The sequence below is a fragment of the Bombina bombina genome, chromosome 6 (genome assembly GCF_027579735.1).
Source record: "Bombina bombina isolate aBomBom1 chromosome 6, aBomBom1.pri, whole genome shotgun sequence".
NCBI lineage: Eukaryota > Metazoa > Chordata > Amphibia > Anura > Bombinatoridae > Bombina > Bombina bombina.
Genome location: NC_069504.1, coordinates 737697445 through 737720899, shown reverse-complemented (window position 1 = coordinate 737720899; position 23455 = coordinate 737697445). Strand labels below are relative to the sequence as shown.

General features: G+C 40.5%; 1 protein-coding gene across 3 annotated transcripts in view; it reads right to left on the bottom strand.

Moving 5' to 3' along the window:
• Positions 1 to 2132: 2132 nt before the first annotated feature.
• The window catches only part of SLC39A14 (solute carrier family 39 member 14), a 102839-nt gene continuing 81516 nt past the window's right edge, over positions 2133 to 23455 (bottom strand). For all 3 annotated transcript variants that reach the window (XM_053717967.1, XM_053717964.1, XM_053717966.1), the window contains exon 9: positions 2133 to 3663. In XM_053717967.1, coding sequence (XP_053573942.1) covers positions 3517 to 3663 — 147 coding nt within the window. In that variant the 3' untranslated portion in view covers positions 2133 to 3516. The remainder of the gene's footprint in view (positions 3664 to 23455) is intronic.

The window sequence follows — 23455 nt, the reverse complement described above, 5'->3', positions numbered from 1 at the left end:
GATAATAGCAAATGTAATACCTCTTCATAAAAAGGGCAGTAAGGAAGAATATGGTAACTACAGGCCAGTTAGTTTAACTTCAGTAGTAGGGAAATTATTGGAAAGCCTCTTAAAATAATTATGACTTACATAAAGACAAACAATCAGCATGGTTTTACTTCAGGGAGATCATGTCAGACTATTCTAATTGACTTCTTTGATTATGCAACAAAAGTATTAGACAAGAGTGGAGCAGTTTATGTAGCATATCTAGAATTCAGCAAAGCACTTGACACCGTCCCACACAACAAACTAATTCACAAACTGTATCTCCTTGGTCTAGACTCAAAAATTGTGAACTGGGTGGAATGCTGGCTTAAGGACAGAAAACAAAGTGTCTTAGTAAATGGAGTTCATTCAGCAGAGGGGGCTGTTACTAGTGGTGTTCCTCAGCGGTCAGTTCTGGGGCCTGTTTTGTTTAACATATTTATCTGTGATATCAGCAAAGGGCTACAAAGGAAAGTATGTCTGTTTGCAGATGATACAGAAATTTGTAACAGAGTGGATGTTCTGGGGGGGGGGGTAGACAAAATGAGAATTGATATACAACAATTGGAGGATTGGACAAATGACTGGGATGTAAAGTTTAACACAGCAAAGTGTAAAATAATGCATTTAGGGAAGAAAAATCCGAATGTTAATTACAGACTCAATGACACTTTACCGACTTTTACAGATGAGGAACAGGACTTGGGAATTAATATTTCAGATGATTTAAAACTTAGTAAACAATGTAGTAATACAGCGAGTAAGGCTAACAGAATGCTTGGATGTATTGGTAGAGGTATTTGCAGCAGAAATAGTAAGGTTTTTATGCCACTTTATAGATCATTAGTTAGGCCTCATCTTGAGTATTGTGTGTAGTTCTGGAGGCCATATCTACGGAAGGATATTAACAAACTTGAATATGTGCAAAGAAGGGCTACCTAAATGGTACATGGTCTAAACAATAAAACTTACCAGGATAGGCTCAATGACCTAAATATGTATAGCTTAGAGGAGAGAAGGGAAAGAGGTGATATGATAGCAACATTTAAGTACATTAAAGGGCTTAGTAAAACTGAGGCTGTGGGTATTTTACATAAAATGGAAAATTCAGGAACAAGGGGTCATGATCTCAAGCTGAAGGGTAGTAGATTCAGGAGTAATTTGAGGAAGCACTTCTGTACAGAAAGGGTGATTGATTTATGGAATAAACTTCCTCAAGAGGTAGTAATGACAAACACTGTGGGGGACTTTAAGAATGTCTGAGATAAGTATAAGGCTAATCCTATGAACTAGATAAGTTTATACTTTTAGGTAATATCGGGCAGACTTGCTATGGCTCTTATCTGCCGTCAATATCTAGGTTTCATGAGAGTTTTAGTTTATTCAGTGATATATTTCTGATTAAATATTGTGAAGGGGATCATTAATATGATGTCAACTATGTTTTAGCTAAATTTTATAACAGATGGACATAAATGAATGAATGAATGTCCGATTTCTGTGATAAAACAATGAAAAACAAAAACTTGTTATGGCTATGGAAGAGTATTCTTCCCCACCAACATAAAACTTGTGCAGCCGCAACTTCTCATGAGTATACATATCTTTAAGAATCTACTGCAGCAGTGTTTGCGATAATGTTTGCAGCAGTTATGCATTGTTGTAAACACTGCTGCAAAAGATTGCTAAAGACACATGCACACTAATTTCCTATGAGCCTAACTATGCTTAATCTTCAACAAAGGAGACAAAAAGAACAAAGTAAATTTGATCATAAAAGCACATTGAAAAGTTGATTAAAATTGCATGCCTAGCTAAATCATGAAAGTTTTTGACTTTACTGTCCCTTTAATTTTTTTTTCTTTGCAGACCTTTCTTGCAGTCAGTAGACCAATACAGTTCAGGATAGTGTCTTGACTTACTAGTGTGCAAATACAACTACAGAACTGAAATATGTTACTCATCATTGCAAAAAATATTCTACTACTTCAGTTTTGAACACATAAACATCTGATATTACAAAACAAATCAGTCACACCCTCTACTGCAGCAAAATCATGTCATTCATACTACAATGACAATACTGTAAATCAGGACTCGACAAATTTGTTCAAAATATAGGAGCCAGATCATATATTTAGGTGCCAGAAACTTTTGGGGATATATATATATATATATATATATATATATCCTTGTAGAAAAGAGCACTCACCAGGTGTTTTTCAAAATCACCTTTACTTAGTGAAAATTTTCAGGGTGTTACCCTCTTCCTCAGATATACAATAAACAGTGATTTTAAAAAAAGAACCGGCAAGTGCTCTTTTCTGGAAGGATCTACTTTTGGACTATATATATCTCTCTCATTATAATATAAAACAATAAATATATATTACTATATATTATAGTATATTCATACATAATTATTTATATACACACACACATTACAGGAGTGGGAAGAGGGGGCACCCATGTGTGTTTTGGGACTCCAATCCAGGGCGCCATTGCCTAATGTTAAGGCAGGGGTGGCTCCCTGGTGCCTGGGTTTGTCAAGCCCTGCTGTAAACGAAAGAACTGAATAACAATTTATTATCAGTATACTTCATGTTTGTTCTACATCATGCAACAGTTTTCAGAGCTCTTCTCAGGATGAAATGAAATTAAAACACTGTTTCTGTTTTTAAGGGATGGATCAGCAGCAGGATCTAGTAAGTACAGACAGGGGACTACTATTTAATATAGGGACGGGTGAAAATCTTCTTGCAAATTTATCAATGAGCAATAACTCAAGGAGTATTTAGAAGGACACAAAGTCTCTAGAAGGAAAAATAATTAATTATCTTAGTCTTTACATGGTACCCTATAATAAAAAAAGAAAATGATTATGTTAATCTGGAGAGGAGAAAATAGAACTCTTCATGTGGTTAATTTAGTCCATTGATAAAGGGGAAGGGTTTGTAAGGGAATTATAAGCATAGACATTTATCAATATGATAATATGTCAAAGACTGGTCAGTACGAAGAAAACGTTCCTCCTACAAAGGAGGCCAAATAACACCCCCTACTCATAACATCCCAACGACTGGAGAAACAAAGTGCATATCATACGCACACATCTTCACCATGAGAAGTAGGTGTCCCTAGGTTTGAGAGGCAGCTTCTGTATATGGGAGATTTGTAAGCTTTTAGATAAATAGTGCTCCCCTTCCATTTATTTGCAGTACATGGTCTGTGTGAAGGGGAGAGGAATTCTGTTCTTCAAGCCCATGATAGAGCCCAGCTGATTATTTAGAGAATGAGGAAAAAACAACCACATCTGTGCTTCTGCAACCAAACGTGCTCCGTTCATGGTGAGATAATTGGTTAAATCCTCCCAAACTTCTGCGCAGCAGATATGCTGTGTCCCCATTGGTCCAGTAATTGGGGTAACATCAGCCCTTAAATCCCCCTTAGTTAAATGCTGTGGTAGGTTTGTCAGCCTGAGTACATCCCCTACCCTATCTGAATCTGGCCCGAGAAAGTAGTGAGCAGCAGCATAATGGAGAACCCAGTTAGAAGTCCAGCATTCTGGATCATAAAAGCTGTAAGAGGTCGTCCTCCCTCCTCATCTTCCTTACTGACTTCATTCATCTCTGGGAACTGGAGAGAAAGAACAAAAAAAATCCTGAAATCACTTTCTAAGCAATATTTTTCCTGAGCTTTGGAACAATCATACTGCACAAAAACATCTCAGGGATTAAGTACCTATAAATAAGATAAAAGGGACACTGTACCCTAAAATATAGTTTTCCCCTTAATGTGTTTCCAATCGCTGGTTATCAAAGTTGCAAAGTATTAAATGCATGGGAAACCGTTCTTTTCGGGGTTTTTTCTATATGTAATAGAAGGTTTTAGTTACTGAAACCACAACCCATTTAAAGTGTCTGGGTTTGCGGGGAGAGCAGACTTCCTTCTTCTTTTTATACTCAAATTCCTGTTTATCTTAGCTCTTTGTGTATAGACAAATACCAATACTTAGCTACAGCAATTGAAAATGAACATTTTAGAACCAATCTTTTCCCCTTCCGCACAGCTGTTGCCTCTTGTTTACAAAGATCATTTATAGGGATGGCAGCAGTATTGATATTTTCAGTATAGGCAGTAGGTTTAACAGGTAAAATCAGCTATTTCAAATGACAAAATAAATGTAAAGGATTGATTCAATACACAACAGCATTAAAGGGGAGCTATTAAGTACAATGTCCCTTTAATATATTTAAAACAAAACAAAAAAACATAATGTATTTTTTTCTTTCTGTAATAATCATCTACATTTTAGAAATCAACAGTTAAAAACCATATACTGCCATATTCTTTACTTGTAGAACTCTAAGAGGAGGAGTGCAGAGCCGAGACAAGGAAGGCCAAATTGAGGCCTTTCTGTGCCTTAGCTTGGCCACAATTGAAGTAAAATTAAGAAACATGTCAAAGCAAAAATAATATGCTATAATCCAATAAATCATGTATTTTTTTGAGTTATTAACCTTAGCTTTTGGGTGTTAAACACATAGGTAAAGTTACACTTGGTAGCCACAAGCATTTCAGCTCCAAAGCAGGACACAGAGCCAATTATTTAAAGGGACACTGAACCCAAATTTTGTCTTTTGTGATTCAGATAGAGCATGCAATTTTAAGCAACTTTCTTATTTACTCCTATTATCAATTGTTCTTGGTTCTTTTGCTATCTTTATTTGCATCTAAGTTATTTTTTTGGTTCAGCACTTGTTTATTGGTCGGTTAAATCAATCCACCAATCAGCAAGAACAACCCAGGTTGTTCACCAAAAATGGGCCAACATCTAAACATACATTCTTGCTTTTCAAATAAAGATACCAAGAGAAAGAAGAAAATTTGATAATATGAGTAAATTAGAAAGTTGCTTAAAATTGCATGCTCTATCTGAATCACGAAAAAAAAAACATTTGGGTTCAGTGTCCCTTTAAGTTTACGTGTGGCTACAGCTCCAAATAGTTTCCTACCGTGCTCTGCTCACATTCTGTATGCTTAGGGGTATATTTATTAACTGTCGGATGGACATCATCCGCTGTAGCGGATTATGTCCGCCCTACATTGTCGGCATTAAACAGTGCACAAGCATTTCTCATGAAATGCTTGTGCAATGCAGGCCGCTAGCAGGGGGTGTCAATCATGATTGCTGTCCGCCACCAATGAGTTAAGGAGCAGAAGTCTTATGACCGCTGCTTCTTAACTTTTGTTCCCGGCGAGCCTGAAGGATAGCGCGGAAACAGCTGCATCCGCAGCTTGTTAAATATTGTTAAATATACCACTTAGACTTTACTTATGTGTTTAACCACTTTGAGCAGGAAACAGCTAACGCTAGCATGAATAATGCAAAAAGACCATATTTAGAGCATGTAATTTTTGTATTAGAATACCCCTGCACTCAACTTTTTCTGTGTTTTATGTTAAAGAAAATATTTTTAACTTCATAACAGTTTTAGGGTTTTTTTTAAGGGCGTTTCTGTGCTGAATACACCATTTTTTCTGTTGCGTTACTCATTGTGTATTAGTTGTACTTCCTGTTAGTTTCAATTTTATCTTTTACTTAAAGGGACAGTAAACACCAGAATTTTTGTTATTTAAATAGGTAGATAATCCCTTTATTACCCATTCCCCAATTTTGCATAACCAACACAGTTATAATAATATACTTTTTACCTCTGTGATTAACTTGTATCTATGGCTCTGCAAACTGCCCCCTTATTTCAGTTCTTTTGACAGGCATGCATTTTTACCCAATCAGTGCTTGCTCCTAGGAGCTTCACGTGCTGTATTTCAATGTTATCTATATGAAACACATGAACTAACGCAAACTGTCAAAATGCTTTCCGATTAGAGGTGGCCTTCAAGGTCTAAGAAATTAGCATATATACCTCCTAGATATAGCTTTCAACTAAGAATACCAAGAGAACAAAGTTGGTAATAAAAGTAAATTGGAAAGTTGTTTAGAATTACATGCCCTATTTAAATCATGAAAGCTTTTTTTTTACTTTACTGTCCCTTTAACCTTTTTCATGCGGGAAAAAACAAAATTTATGCTTACCTGATACATTTCTTTCTCTTGTGGTGTATCCAGTCCACGGGTTCATCCATTACTTGTTGGATATTCTCCTTCCCAACAGGAAGTTGCAAAAAGGACACCCACAGCAGAGCTGTCTATATAGCTCCTCCCCTAACCCCCACCTCCAGTCATTCGACCGAAGACAAGTAAGAAAAAGGAGAAACTATAGGGTGCAGTGGTGACTGTAGTTTTAATAATGAAAACACCTGCCTTAAAGTGACAGGGCGGGCCGTGGACTGGATACACCACAAGAGAAAGACATTTATCAGGTAAGCATAAATTTTGTTTTCTCTTGTAAGGTATCCAGTCCACAGGTTCATCCATTACTTGTGGGATACCAATACCAAAGCTTTAGGACACGGATGAAGGGAGGGACAAGGCAGGCGCTTAAACGGAAGGCACCACTGCCTGTAAGACCTTTCTCCCAAAAATAGCCTCAGAGGAAGCAAAAGTATCAAATTTGTAGAATTTAGAAAAAGTATGAAGCGAAGACCAAGTCGCCGCCTTATAAATCTGTTCAACAGAGGCCTCATGTTTAAAAGCCCAAGTGGAAGCTACCGCTCAAGTAGAATGAGCTGTAATTCTTTCAGGAGGCTGCTGGCCAGCAGTCTCATAAGCTAACCGGATTATGCTTGTCAGCCAAAAAGAAAGAGAAGTTGCCAAAGCCTTTTGGCCTCTCCTCCTCCCAGAGTAGACAACAAACAATGCAGATGTTTGACGAAAATCCTTAGTAGCTTGTAAATAAAACTTTAACGCACGAACCACGTCAAGATTGTGTAACAGACTTCCTTCTCTGAAGAAGGATTAGGACACAGTGACGGAACAACAATTTCCTGATTGATATTCTTATTGGATACCACCTTAGGAAGAAACCCAGGTTTGGTACGCAAAACTACCTTATCTGCATGGAAAATCAGATAAGGGGTATCACACTGTAAGGCAGATAGCTCAGAAACTCTTCGAGCCAAAGAGATAGCTACTAAGAACAGAACTTTCCAAGATAAAAGCTTGATATCTATGGAATGCAAAGGTTCAAACAGAACCCCTTGAAGAACTTTAAGAACTAAATTTAAACTCCATGGCGGAGCAACAGGTTTAAACACAGGCTTGATTCTAACTAAAGCCTGACAAAACGCCTGAACGTCTGGAACATCTGCCAGACGCTTGTGCAAAAGAATAGACAGAGCAGAGATCTGTCCCTTTAAGGAACTAGCTGATAATCCCTTTTCCAATCCATATTGGAGAAAAGATAAAATCCTAGGAATCCTGACCTTACTCCATGAGTAACCCTTGGATTCACACCAATGAAGATATTTACACCATATCTTATGAAAGATTTTCCTGGTGACAGGCTTTCGAGCCTGAATCAAGGTATCAATGACTGACTCGGAGAAACCACGTTTTGATAAAATCAAGCGTTCAATCTCCAAGCAGTCAGACGCAGAGAAATTAGATTTGGATGTTTGAATGGACCTTGGAGTAGAAGGTCCTGCCTCAGCGGCAGAGTCCATGGTGGAAAGGATGACATGTCCACCAGATCTGCCGAGACGCCATCAGATCCAGTTCTGGTTTGCCCCATAGTTGAATCACAATGTAGAGTTTATCCAGCAACAAAACCACAGGACAGAGCTTCAAGGAGTCACTACCAAACTCCCCAATGACAATGAAAACAATAAGGATGAAGCTCTCCAAAATGCCAAATTTTCAATGCTTTATTGGAACAAGTGCAGAGTCAAACAGCCACAACGTTTCGGGGAGCTATGCCCCTTAATCATGTGGTAAGTGATTATACAGGTACACCTGTTTAAATAGCTTTCACTGGGATTTTAATCCTTACAATCTTGTCATATACATAATATAAATGTAACAGCACCATCTGCTGGTCACGAACAGGTATAAACCAGTACAAAAAATTAAAACATACAGCTATGAAGCCTCTAAAAATGGATCACATATAAAACTAAAATGTAGAAATAATTTCATCCAACTTATAGTAAATATGTTACAAAAGCAGGTCAATTTGCATCAAAATAATGTACTGAAAAATTTATAAACACAAAAGAGCAACATTAGTTCAATAGAATACAGACCAATCAATCTCTTTATTTAGCCCCCTCGGCTCCAGGGTATCCAACTTGAAAATCCAATAGGACTCACGCTGTTTCAAAAGGATATCTCTATTGCCCCCTCTTCTGGGAACCTTAATCTGTTCAATAACCTGGAACCTGAGTTGGCTAATATGATGTCCTACTGCTAAAAAATGATAAGCAACCGGTGCTGTTAGTATCTTGCACCTAATGTTGCTCTTGTGTTCCGTTATTCGATCACGTATCCTCCTTGAGGACTCGCCAATATAGGCTTTCCCACATGGGCATTTAATCATGTAAATAACATAATTACTATTACAAGTAAAATAGTCCTTATAGTAAAATTTGTAACCACTATGTGGATGTGAAAAATAAGGACTTTTTACTATAGAATTGCAGTTACTACACCCAAGACAGGGGAAACAGCCTAAACTTTTCTTGGTGATATATTGTTGTGCCGATGTTTTACCAGAGCCAATGTCAGCTCTAATTAGAGAATCTCTCAAGCTCTTACTCCGCTTGTATGCTGGCATTGGCATTTGGTCAAATTCAACAACTTCCGAATTGCAGTTTTTCAGGATATCCCAGTGTTTCTTAATAATTCTCCAAACCTGATCACTCTGTCTAGAAAATTCAGACACAAAAATCATTCTCTTAGAATCTTTTTTGACAGACTGACCAGCCTTCAACAATGTCTCACGATACAATTGAGACACCTGATTAATGGTGTCAACAATGAGATCCTTAGGGTATCCCCGTTGCAAAAACTTATCACCCATTTCTTATAGTCTCATGGGCACTTTGGATTCCTCTGCAACAATGTGCTTCACTCTGAGCAATTGGCTCTTTGGTAATGATCTGATCAAGCAAGGATGATGCGCACTATTGTACACCAACAGATTATTTCTGTCCGTATCTTTCCTAAAAATGTCTGTTTTAAAGTTACATCCATCCTTGAAAACAGTCACATCCAAAAAGTCAATTGAGATGTCACTATAAGTAAGTTACCGGTTGAATTATTCAACTCCTCAAAAAAAAGTTCAAGGGCTCCAACGTTGCCCAGCCATACCCCAAAGATATCATCAATGTAGCGCCACCAGGTGGCGCCACACTGACGAAACAAGTCATTTTCAAACATAAATTTCTCTTCAAAGAGATTCATAAAAATGTTGGCATAATTAGGGGCAACGTTGGAGCCCATGGCTGTACCCTGCAACTGTAAATAAAAAAGATCCTCAAAAAGAAAATAATTGTTATAGAGTATTATCTCTAGCAGTTGCAGTATAAACCAAATCTGTGAACCAGAATATAAACCAGAAGTGAAAAGCGCATGTTTAACAGCTCCCAGCCCACTCTCATGGGTGATAGAAGTGTAGAGACTTGCAACATCCAGACTGAAAAGAATAAACTTGTCAGTCTGGAGCTGCAAGTTGTTCAACTTGACCAAGAAATCATTGGTATCTTTGATAAAAGTGCTTGACTGCTCCACCAGGGGTCTCAACAGTTTATCCAAAAAAATGGATACACTAGAGAAAACAGAATTAGTCCCAGCAACAATGGGACGTCCTGGTGGAGCAGTCAAGGACTTATGAATCTTTGGCAGAATATATAGTACTGGCGTGATAGGATCTTTCACAATCAAATATTTGGCTGTTTTATCATCAATAATGCCATTATTAAGTGCAAATTTAACAGTGGTGGATATTTCCTTAATGATTTTAGACACAGGGTTAACAGAAATTTCTTTGTACACATTACCAGTATTCAACTGATGGTAAATTTCAGATTTATAATCTGTTTTGTTTAAAATTACAATAGCACCGCCCTTATCAGCTTGCTTCAAAATCACCTTATCCTTGGATTTAAGGGACTTTAGGGCTAAATGGTCAGCTGCTGTAAAATTAACCAAACTGGGTTTAACCTTAGATTTCTGTTGAATAATTTTAGATTGCAATCTGTGTAAATCCAACAATACAAGTTGTTCAAAAGTAGCTATACTGTGGTCAGTCACCATAGGATAAAATTAACTTTTATTAAACAGCCCCAGATTTTTAATGCTTAAAGGGTTAGTTTTATTCTCAAAATTACTGACAGGACCAGAACAGACAACAGTAAAAACTGAATCGCTATTACACTGTGACAGCCTCTTGTTCTTATTACTATGCCAAAATTTTAATCTAATATTCCTAAAGAATCTGTGAATGTCTCTGTTTAGATTAAAAAAATTACAGTCAATCAGTGGACAAAACGATAGTCCCTTCTGAAGAATCTCAGCTTCTCTAGTGTCGAGTGGGCAGTCAGATATGTTAATAACTATATCTTGTTGCGTGCCCTGGTTATCCTGTGTGTTAAGGATTTGCCGGTCTTGGTTACCTTGGTAGTCTTGCTGGCGTCTCCGGTGTTTACGGCCCCTTCTCCTGCACTGTCGGAGGCTTCTGCTTGTAAAAAATCCTGAGACGAGTCGGAGCTGCTGCCTGATGCTGTGTTATGTCGCTGTTGCCTTCTCCTTGCACCGGAAGTGACGTTGCGCTCCTTCCCCATAGGATCATACACCCAGCGATAGACCCGGTTGGAGGAATAATCATCAGAGTCCCTCTGGAATTTTAACCTCTTCCTCTCCTCGATCGCTGTTCTCATCTCGGTGAGTAGCTCTTTGTTGGAAGACAATAATTTATCCCATTCATCTGTAGAAATGTTTTGACGAATCTCCTCCTCCAACGTTGCTAAAGCGGTTTTGATGTTATCAAGATCGATCTGTAAATATTCAACTGTAAGGACAATCAGGTCAAAGGAGCACTTGTTAAGAATTGGCTCAAACTTCTTGCAGTACTCCGGATTGTCCTTTAACAGAGTCAGTCTGATGTTCATACGCAGACCTCTGGGGATCCTCTTTACTCTGTGGTATTCTGCCAAGGTAGTGGCATGGAGGTCATACGCCAACTGTCTCTTGCTTAATTTCTCATATTCGTTACTGGCCACTTGTTTGGGTGCTGTATGAAGGAAATTCCGTGAACCCTTCACCAATGTTGTGATCCTAGAGGCTTCAAACTCTGTATATGTGAAAGTTTGTGACCCTGCAGGTTCCTCTTCACTTGTCATTTTCAAACAGGCCTGGTAGTGCACGGATAAGGTAGTGAACAATCCAATCACAATGTAGAGTTTATCAAGCAACAAAACCACAGGACAGAGCTTCAAGGAGTCACTACCAAACTCCCCAAAGACAATGAAAACAATAAGGATGAAGCTCTCCAAAATGCCAAATTTTCAATGCTTTATTGGAACAAGTGCAGAGTCAAACAGCCACTGACTGTTTTCAAGGATGGATGTAACTTTAAAACAGACATTTTTAGGAAAGATACGGACAGAAATAATCTGTTGGTGTACAATAGTGCGCATCATCCTTCCTTGATCAGATCATTACCAAAGAGCCAATTGCTCAGAGTGAAGCGCATTGTTGCAGAGGAATCCAAAGTGCCCATGAGACTATCAGAAATGGGTGATAAGTTTTTGCAACGGGGATACCCTAAGGATCTCATTGTTGACACCATTAATCATGTGTCTCAATTGGATCGTGAGACATTGTTGAAGCCTGGTCAGTCTGTCAAAAAAGATTCTAAGAGAATGATTTTTGTGTCTGAATTTTCTAGACAGAGTGATCAGGTTTGGAGAATTATTAAGAAACACTGGGATATCCTGAAAAACTGCAATTCGGAAGTTGTTGAATTTGACCAAATGTCAATGCCAGCATACAAGCGGAGTAAGAGCTTGAGAGATTCTCTAATTAGAGCTGACATTGGCTCTGGTAAAACATCGGCACAACAATATATCACCAAGAAAAGTTTAGGCTGTTTCCCCTGTCTTGGGTGTAGTAACTGCAATTCTATAGTAAAAAGTCCTTATTTTCACATCCACATAGTGGTTACAAATTTTACTATAAGGACTATTTTACTTGTAATAGTAATTATGTTATTTACATGATTAAATGCCCATGTGGGAAAGCCTATATTGGCGAGTCCTCAAGGAGGATACGTGATCGAATAACGGAACACAAGAGCAACATTAGGTGAAAGATACTAACAGCACCGGTTGCTTATCATTTTTTAGCAGTAGGACATCATATTAGCCAACTCAGGTTCCAGGTTATCGAACAGATTAAGGTTCCCAGAAGAGGGGGCAATAGAGATATCCTTTTGAAACAGCGTGAGTCCTATTGGATTTTCAAGCTGGATACCCTGGAGCCGAGGGGGCTAAATAGAGAGATTGATTGGTCTGTATTCTATTGAACTAATGTTGCTCTTTTGTGTTTATAAATTTTTCAGTACATTATTTTGATGCAAATTGACCTGCTTATGTAACATATTTACTATAAGTTGGATGAAATTATTTCTACATTTTAGTTTTATATGTGATCCATTTTAGAGGCTTCATAGCTGTATGTTTTTAATTTTTTGTACTGGTTTATACCTGTTCTTGACCAGCAGATGGTGCTGTTACATTTATATTATGTATATGACAAGATTGTAAGGGTTAAAATCCCAGTGAAAGCTATTTAAACAGGTGTACCTGTATAATCACTTACCACATGATTAAGGGGCATAGCTCCCCGAAACGTCGTGGCTGTTTGACTCTGCACTTTTCCAATAAAGCATTGAAAATTTGGCATTTTGGAGAGCTTCATCCTTATTGTTTTCATTGCCCCATAGTTGAATCAGCTGGGCAAATACCTCCGGATGGAGTTCCCACTCCCCCGGATGAAAAGTCTGCCGACTTAGAAAGTCCGCCTCCCAGTTCTCTACTCCTGGGATATGGATAGCTGAGAGATGGCAAGAGTGAACCTCTGCCCATAGAATTATATTGGAAACCTCCATCATTGCCAGGGGACTCCTTGTTCCCCCCTGATGGTTGATATAGGCTACAGTTGTGATATTGTCCGACTGAAATCTGATGAATCTGACCGCAGCTAGCTGAGGCCAAGCCTGAAGAGCATTGAATATCGCTCTGAGTTCCAGAATGTTTATCGGAAGGAGGGCTTCCTCCTGAGTCCACAAACCCTGAGCCTTCAGGGAGTTCCAGACTGCGCCCCAGCCCAGAAGGCTGGCATCTGTCGTCACTATAGTCCACTTTGGCCTGCTGAAACTCATTCCCCTGGACAGATGGACCCGAGATAACCACCAGAGAAGAGAATCCCTGGTCTCTTGATCCAGATTTAACAGAGGAGACAAATCTGTGTAGTCCCCATTCCACTGATTGAGCATGCAAAGTTGCAGTGGTCTGAGATGTAGGCGGGCAAACGGAACTATGTCCATTGCCGCTACCATTAGCACGATCATTTCCATACACTGAGCCACTAATGGCCGAGAAGTGGAATGAAGAACACGGCAGGAAGTTAGAAGCTTTGATATCCTGACCTCTGTCAGAAAATTTTTAATTTCTACTGAATCTATCAGAGTTCCTAGGAAGGAAACTCTTGTGAGAGGAGAGAGAGAACTCTTTTCTCTGTTCACTTTCCACCCGTGAGACCTCAGAAAGGCCAGAACAATGTCCGTATGGGACTTGGCAATTTGAAAAGTCGACGCCTGGATCAGAATGTCGTCTATGTAAGGAGCCACCGCTATGCCCTGCGGCCTTAGAACCACCAGAAGGGACCCTAGAACCTTCCCAAAGACTCTTGGCGCCGTGGCTAACCCGAAGGGAAGAGCCACAAACTGGTAATGCCTGTCTAGGAAGGTGAACCTGAGGAACTGATGATGCTCTCTGTGAATCGGAATGTGGAGATAAGCATCCTTTAAGTCCACGGTAGTCATATATTGACCCTCTTGAATCATAGGGAGGATGGTTCGGATTGTCTCCATCTTGAAGGATGGGACCCTGTGAAATTTGTTTAGGATCTTGAGATCCAAGATTGGTCTGAAAGTTCCCTCTTTTTTGGGAACTATAAACAGGTTTGAATAGAAACCCTGCCCCTGTTCCTCTCTTGGAACTGGGTGGATCACTCCCACAACCAGTAGGTCTTGAACGCAACGTAAGAATGCCTCTCTCTTTATATGGTTTGCAGATAGTTGTGAGAGATGAAATCTCCCCTTTGGAGATGAACCTTTGAATTCCAGAAGATATCCCTGGGAAACAATCTCTAGTGCCCAGGGATCCTGGACGTCTCTTGCCCAAGCCTGGACGAAGAGAGAAAGTCTGCCCCCGACTAGATCCGGTCCCGGATCGGGGGCTACTCCTTCATGCTGTCTAAGAGGCAGCAGCAGGCTTTTTGGAAAGGAATGAAAATTATTCTGTTTGGTCCTTAATTTATTGGACCTATCCTGAGGAAAGGTGTGACCTTTTCCCCCGGTTATGTCAGAGATGATCTCCTTTGGCCAGGCCCGAATAGGGTCTGTCCTTTGAAGGGGATGTTAAGAAGCTTAGACTTTGAAGTAACGTCTGCTGACCAGGACCTAAGCCATAGCGCCCTACGCGCCAGAATGGCAAAACCTGAATTCTTAGCAGTTAGCTTGGTTAAATGAAAAACAGCGTGAGAAATAAAGGAATTAGCTAACTTCAGAGCTTTAATCCTGTCTAAGATATCTTCTAACGGGGTCTCCACCTGTAGAGCCTCCTCAAGAGACTCGAACCAAAAAGCCGCTGCAGCAGTAACTGGAGCAATGCATGCAAAAGGCTGGAGAATAAAACCTCAATTTTTTATCCATAGGATCTAGGAAAGCACAACTGTCCTCGATAGGGATAGTTGTACGCTTAGCTAGGGTAGAAACAGCTCCCTCCACCTTAGGAACCGTCTGCCACGAGTCCCGTATGGCGACATCTATGGGAAACATCTTTTTAAAAGCAGGAGGGGAAGAGAATGGCACACCTGGTCTATCCCATTCCGAAAACCTCTTAGGGACTGGAAAAACATCAGTGTAAACAGGCACTGCAAAGTATTTGTCCATTTTACACAATTTCTCTGGAACTACAATGGGGTCACAATCATCCAGAGTCGCTAAAACCTCCCTGAGCAATAAGCGGAGGTGTTCGAGCTTAAATTTAAACGCTGTCATTTCAGAATCAGACTGAAGTAAAACCTTCCCTGAATCTGAAATATCACCCTCAGATAGAAACTCCCTTGCACCGGCTTCGGAGCCTAGTGAGGGTATATCTGACACGGCTATTAAAGCGTCAGAAAGCTCTGTATTTGTTCTAGCCCCAGAGCTGTCTCGCTTTCCTTGTAACCCTGGCAGTTTGGACAATACCTCTGTAAGGGTAGAATTCATAACTGCCGCCATGTCCTGTAAGGTAAAAGAATTAGACGCGCTAGATGAACTTGGCGTCACTTGGGCGGGAGTTATAGGTTCTGACACATGGGGAGAGCTAGATGGCATAACCTCCCTTTTTTCAGTCTGAGAATTCTCTGGTGATAAATCTTTAAAAGCCATAATATGGTCTCTAAAGTTTATAGATACTTCAGTACATTTGGTACACATTCTAAGAGGGGGTTCCACAATGGCTTCTAAACATATTGAACAAGGAGTTTCCTCTATGTCAGACATGTTTAACAGACTAGTAATGACACCAGCAAGCTTGGAAAACACTTTAATAAATGTTTAACAGCAATTAAACAAAAACGGTACTGTGCCTTTAAGAGAAAAAAACTAGCACTTAAACTGCAAAACAGTGTTAAAATGTAGTAAAGACTTTGAAATTTTTACAGTGTGTGTAAGGGACTAAGGCAACATCACACCCACTTGCAAATGGATGATTAACCCCTTAGCCCCCAAACCGGATTCAAAAAACGTCAACCACCTGTAAAAGACAGTTAAGCACCTTGGCACAGCTCTGCTGTGGCTCCTACCTGCCCTCAAATACGATTAGGGAAGAAATAAGCCCTCTATAGTGGTCCTCAGATGCCAGAGGACTCCTCTAGGGAAGCTGGATGTCTCAGTCTGAAGGAAACTGCGCAACTGAAGCGTGAAAATAGGCCCCTCCCACCATGCACTCGATGTCAGAGGGGCCTAAAGGAAATACTCCTAGGAGTATCTGACTCTGCCATGTGGAAAACTAGGCCCCAAATAAAGACTTATGACCCTCAGAGAAAAAACATTCCCATTAATAAAACATGAAAACGTTTTGTCACTAACTAATATGAATACTAACATGAGTATTACCCCATTTTGTAAGCATGATCCCAGTCGTTGAAAAAACAGAATTTATGCTTACCTGATAAATTACTTTCTCCAACGGTGTGTCCGGTCCACGGCGTCATCCTTACTTGTGGGATATTCTCTTCCCCAACAGGAAATGGCAAAGAGTCCCAGCAAAGCTGGTCACATGATCCCTCCTAGGCTCCGCCCACCCCAGTCATTCGACCGACGGACAGGAGGAAATATATATAGGAGAAATCATATGATACCGTGGTGACTGTAGTTAGAGAAAATAATTCATCAGACCTGATTAAAAAAACCAGGGCGGGCCGTGGACCGGACACACCGTTGGAGAAAGTAATTTATAAGGTAAGCATAAATTATGTTTTCTCCAACAATGGTGTGTCCGGTCCACGGCGTCATCCTTACTTGTGGGAACCAATACCAAAGCTTTAGGACACGGATGAAGGGAGGGAGCAAATCAGGTCACCTAAACGGAAGGCACCACAGCTTGCAAAACCTTTCTCCCAAAAATAGCCTCCGAAGAAGCAAAAGTATCAAATTTGTAAAATTTGGCAAAAGTGTGCAGTGAAGACCAAGTCACTGCCTTACATATCTGGTCAACAGAAGCCTCGTTCTTGAAGGCCCATGTGGAAGCCACAGCCCTAGTGGAGTGAGCTGTGATTCTTTCAGGAGGCTGCCGTCCGGCAGTCTCATAAGCCAAACGGATAATGCTTTTAAGCCAAAAGGAAAGAGAGGTAGAAGTCGCTTTTTGACCTCTCCTTTTACCAGAATAAACAACAAACAAGGAAGATGTTTGTCTGAAATCTTTAGTAGCCTCTAAATAGAATTTTAGAGCACGGACAACGTCCAAATTGTGTAACAAACGCTCCTTCTTTGAAACTGGATTCGGACACAAAGAAGGTACAACTATCTCCTGGTTAATATTTTTGTTAGAAACAACTTTAGGAAGAAAACCAGGCTTAGTACGCAAAACCACCTTATCTGCATGGAACACCAGATAAGGAGGAGAACACTGCAGAGCAGATAACTCTGAAACTCTTCTAGCAGAAGAGATTGCAACCAAAAACAAAACTTTCCAAGATAGTAACTTAATATCTACGGAATGTAAGGGTTCAAACGGAACCCCTTGAAGAACTGAAAGAACTAGATTTAAACTCCAGGGAGGAGTCAAAGGTCTGTAAACAGGCTTGATCCTAACCAGAGCCTGAACAAATGCTTGAACATCTGGCATAGCTGCCAGTCGTTTGTGTAGTAAGACAGATAAAGCAGAAATCTGTCCCTTTAGAGAACTTGCAGATAATCCTTTCTCCAAACCTTCTTGTAGAAAGGATAGAATCTTAGGAATTTTTATCTTGTTCCATGGCAATCCTTTGGATTCACACCAACAGATCTATTTTTTCCATATTTTATGGTACATTTTTCTAGTTACAAGCTTTCTAGCCTGAATCAGAGTATCTATTACAGAATCTGAAAACCCACGCTTTGATAAAATCAAGCGTTCAATCTCCAACCGTCAGTTGGAGGGAAACCAGATTCGGATGTTCGAATGGACCCTGAACAAGAAGGTCCTGTCTCAAAGGTAGCTTCCATGGTGGAGCCGATGACATATTCACCAGGTCTGCATACCAAGTCCTGCGTGGCCACGCAGGAGCTATCAAGATCACCGAGGCCCTCTCCTGATTGATCCTGGCTACCAGCCTGGGAATGAGAGGAAACGGTGGGAATACAAAAGCTAGGTTGAAGGTCCAAGGTGCTACTAGTGCATCTACTAGAGTCGCCTTGGGATCCCTGGATCTGGACCCGTAGCAAGGAACCTTGAAGTTCTGATGAGACGCCATCAGATCCATGTCTGGAATGCCCCATAATTGAGTTATTTGGGCAAAGATTTCCGGATGGAGTTCCCACTCCCCCGGATGGAATGTCTGACGACTCAGAAAATCCGCTTCCCAATTTTCCACTCCTGGGATGTGGATCGCAGACAAGTGGCAGGAGTGATCCTCCGCCCATTGAATTATCTTGGTCACTTCTTTCATCGCCAGGGAACTCCTTGTTCCCCCCTGATGATTGATATATGCAACAGTCGTCATGTTGTCTGATTGAAACCTTATGAATTTGGCCTTTGCTAGTTGAGGCCAAGCTTTGAGAGCATTGAATATCGCTCTCAGTTCCAGAATGTTTATCGGGAGAAGAGACTCTTCCCGAGACCATAAACCCTGAGCTTTCAGGGATTCCCAGACCGCGCCCCAGCCCACTAGACAATGACCCACTCTGGTCTGCGGAAGCTCATTCCCTGTGACAGATTGTCCAGGGTCAGCCACCAACGGAGTGAATCTCTGGTCTTTTGATCTACTTGAATCATCGGAGACAAGTCTGTATAATCCCCATTCCACTGTTTGAGAATGCACAGTTGTAATGGTCTTAGATGAATTCGTGCAAAAGGAACTATGTCCATTGTTGCAACCATCAAACCTATTACCTCCATGCACTGCGGTATGGAAGGACGAGGAACAGAGTGAAGTACTTGACAAGAGCTTAGAAGTTTTGATTTTCTGACCTCTGTCAGAAAAATCCTCATTTCTAAGGAATCTATTATTGTTCCCAAGAAGGGAACATTTGTTGACGGGGACAGAGAACTTTTTCTTTGTTCACCTTCCATCCGTGAGATCTGAGAAAGGCTAGGACGATGTCCGTATGAGCCTTTGCTTTTGACAGGGACGACGCTTGAATTAGGATGTCGTCCAAGTAAGGTACTACTGCAATGCCCCTTGGTCTTAGAACCACTAGAAGGGACCCTAGTACCTTTGTGAAAATTCTCGGAGCAGTGGCTAATCCGAATGGAAGTGCCACAAACTGGTAATGCTTGTCCAGAAAAGCGAACCTTAGGAACTGATGATGTTCCTTGTGGATAGGAATATGTAGGTACGCATCCTTTAAATCCACGGTGGTCATAAATTGACTTTCCTGGATGGTGGGAAGGATCGTTCGAATGGTTTCCATTTTGAACGATGGAACCCTGAGAAATTTGTTTAGGATCTTCAGATCCAAAATTGGTCTGAATGTTCCCTCTTTTTTGGGAACTACGAACAGATTTGAGTAAAATCCCATTCCTTGTTCTTTTATTGGAACTGGATGTATCACTCCCATCTTTAACAGGTCTTCTACGCAATGTAAGAATGCCTGTCTCTTTATTTGGTTTGAGGATAATTGAGACCTGTGGAACCTTCCCCTTGGGGGTAGTTCCTTGAATTCCAGAAGATAACCTTGAGAAACTATTTCTAGCGCCCAAGGATCCTGAACATCTCTTGCCCAAGCCTGAGCAAAGAGAGAGAGTCTGCCCCCCACTAGATCCGGTTCCGGATCGGGGGCTATCCCTTCATGCTGTTTTGGTAGCAGTGGTAGGCTTCTTGGCCTGCTTACCCTTGTTCCAGCCTTGCATTGGTTTCCAGGCTGGTTTGGGTTGTGAAGTATTAGCCTCTTGCTTAGAGGATGCAGAATTAGAGGCTGGTCCGTTTCTGCGAAAGGGACGAAAATTAGGCTTATTTTTAGCCTTAAAAGACCTATCCTGTGGGAGGGCGTGGCCCTTTCCTCCAGTGATGTCTGAAATAATCTCTTTCAAATCTGGTCCAAATAATGTTTTACCTTTGAAAGGAATGTTAAGCAATTTTGTCTTGGATGACACATCCGCTGACCAAGACTTTAGCCAAAGCGCTCTGCGCGCCACGATAGCAAACCCTGAATTTTTCGCCGCTAATCTAGCTAATTGCAAAGCGGCATCTAAAACAAAAGAGTTAGCCAATTTAAGTGCTTGAACTCTGTACATAACCTCCTCATACGAAGATTCTCTACTGAGCGACTTTTCTAGTTCCTCGAACCAGAAGCACGCTGCCGTAGTGACAGGAACAATGCATGAAATTGGTTGTAGAAGGAACCCTTGCTGTACAAAAATCTTTTTAAGCAAACCCTCTAATTTTTTATCCATAGGATCTTTAAAAGCACAACTGTCTTCGATAGGAATAGTAGTGCGTTTGTTTAGAGTAGAAACCGCCCCCTCGACCTTGGGGACTGTCTGCCATAAGTCCTTTCTGGGGTCGACTATAGGAAATAATTTCTTAAATATAGGGGGGGGGAACAAAAGGTATGCCGGGCCTTTCCCACTCTTTATTTACTATGTCCGCCACCCGCTTGGGTATAGGAAAAGCGTCGGGGGGGGCACCGGAACCTCTAGGAACTTGTCCATCTTACATAATTTCTCTGGAATGACCAAATTGTCACAAGCATCCAGAGTAGATAACACCTCCTTAAGCAGTGCGCGGAGATGTTCTAATTTAAATTTAAATGTCACAACATCAGTTTCAGCTTGATGAGAAATTTTTCCTGAATCTGAGATTTCTCCATCAGACAAAACCTCCCTCATGGCCCCTTGAGATTGGTGTGAGGGTATGTCAGAACAAATATCATCAGCGCCCTCCTGCTCTTCAGTGTTTAAAACAGAGCAATCGCGCTTTCTCTGATAAGTAGGCATTTTGGATAAAAGATTTGCTATGGAGTTATCCATTACAGCCGTTAATTGTTGCATGGTAATAAGTATTGGCGCACTAGATGTACTAGGGGCCTCCTGTGTGGGCAAAACTGGTGTAGACACATTAGGGGATGATGTAGTATCATGTTTACTCCCCTCATTTGAGGAATCATCTTGGGCAATATCATCATCTGTGGCATTACTGTCCTTACTTTGTTTGGACACTATGGCACACTTATCACATAAATTTAAATGGGGAGACACATTGGCTTTCATACATATAGAACATAGCTTATCTGATGGTACAGACATGTTAAACAGGCTTAAACTTGTCAACCAAGCACAAAAAACGTTTTAAAATAAAACCGTTACTGTCTCTTTAAATTTCAAACTGAAAACACTTTATTACAGAATATGTGAAAAAGTATGAAGGAATTGTTCAAAAATTACCAAAATTTCACCACAGTGTCTTAAAGCATTAAAAGTATTGAATACCAAATTTCAGAGCTTTAACCCTTAAAATAACGGAACCAGAGCCGTTTTTACATTTAACCCCTATACAGTCCCAGCTATATGCTTTGCTGAGACCCAACCAAGCCCAGAGGGGAATACGATACCAAATGACGCCTTCTATAAGCTTTTTCAGTGATTCTTAGCTCCTCACACATGCATCTGCATGCCTTGCTCTCCAAAAACAACTGCGCATTAATGGCGCGAAAATGAGGCTCAGTCTATAACTAGAAAGGCCCCCATCTGAAAAAGGTGTCCAACACAGTGCCTGCCGTTTTTCTAAACGTTCCCCAAGATTATAATACCAAGTATTAGTTAGAATCTGCATAATATGCCTAGTAAAGCAATCGTTTTAGCCCAGAAAAATGTCTACCAGTTTTTAAGCCCTTTTTGAAGCCCTTTATTCTTTTATGTTTAACTAAGAAAATGGCTTACCGGTCCCCATGAGGGGAAATGACAGCCTTCCAGCATTACATGGTCTTGTTAGAAATATGGCTAGTCATACCTTAAGCAGAAAAGTCTGCTAACTGTTTCCCCCCAACTGAAGTTACTTCATCTCAACAGTCCTGTGTGGAAACAGCAATCGATTTTAGTTACTGTCTGCTAAAATCATCTTCCTCTTACAAACAGAAATCTTCATCCTTTTTCTGTTTCAGAGTAAATAGTACATACCAGCACTATTTTAAAATAACAAACACTTGATAGAAGAATAAAAACTACATTTAAACACCAAAAAACTCTTAACCATCTCCGTGGAGATGTTGCCTGTGCAACGGCAAAGAGAATGACTGGGGTGGGCGGAGCCTAGGAGGGATCATGTGACCAGCTTTGCTGGGACTCTTTGCCATTTCCTGTTGGGGAAGAGAATATCCCACAAGTAAGGATGACGCCATGGACCGGACACACCAATGTGGAGAAATCACTGCATCTAGCTTACCTCAATATACACAAGGTTCTGTCAGCATTTTCTAGAACTTATCCTTTCTCTAGAAATAAAAGTACTGAACATACCTCAAAGCAGGTAATCTGCAGACCGTTCCCCCAACTGATGTTATCCCATACTCTTCAGTTATGTGTGAGAACAGCAATGGACCTTAGTTACAAACCGCTAAGATCATCAACCTCCAGGCAGAACTCTTCTTCTAATTTCTGCCTAAGAGTAAAACAGTACAACGCCGGTACCGTTTAAAAATAAACTCTTGATTGAAGGTAAAACTACACTAAGTCACCACATATCTCTTTATACTTCCTATCTTGTCGAGAGTTGTAAAGAGAATGACTGGAGGTGGGGGTTAGGGGAGGAGCTATATAGACAGCTCTGCTGTGGGTGTCCTCTTTGCAACTTCCTGTTGGGAAGGAGAATATCCCACAAGTAATGGATGAACCCGTGGACTGGATACACCTTACAAGAGAAAAAAGTCACACATTTATGTGTTGTACTTTCATATACAGTTGTGCTCATAAGTTTACATACCCTGTCAGAATTTATGATTTCTTGGCCATTTTTCAGAGAATATGAATGATAACACAAAAACTTTTCTTTCACTCATAGTTAGTGTTTGGCTGAAGCCATTTATTATCAATCAACTGTTTTTACTCTTTTTTAAATCATAATGACAACAGAAACTACCCAAATGACCCTGATCAAAAGTTTACATACCCTGGTGAATTTGGCCTGATAACATGCACATACGTTGACACAAAGGGGTTTGAAAGGCTATTAAAGGTAACCATCCCCACCTGTGATCTGTTTTCTTGTAATTAGTGTGTGTGTGTATAAAAGGTCAATGAGTTTCTGGACTCCTGACAGACCCTTGCATCTTTCATCCAGTGCTGCACTGACGATTCTGAAATCTGAGTCATGGGGAAAGATAAAGAATTGTCAAAGGATCTGTGGGAAAAAGGTAGTTGAACTGTATAAAACAGGAAATGGATATAAAAAGATATCCAAGGAATTGAGAATGCAAATCAGCAGTGTTCAAACTCTAATCAAGAAGTGGAAAATGAGGGGTTCTGTTGAAACCAAACCACAGTCAGATAGACTAAC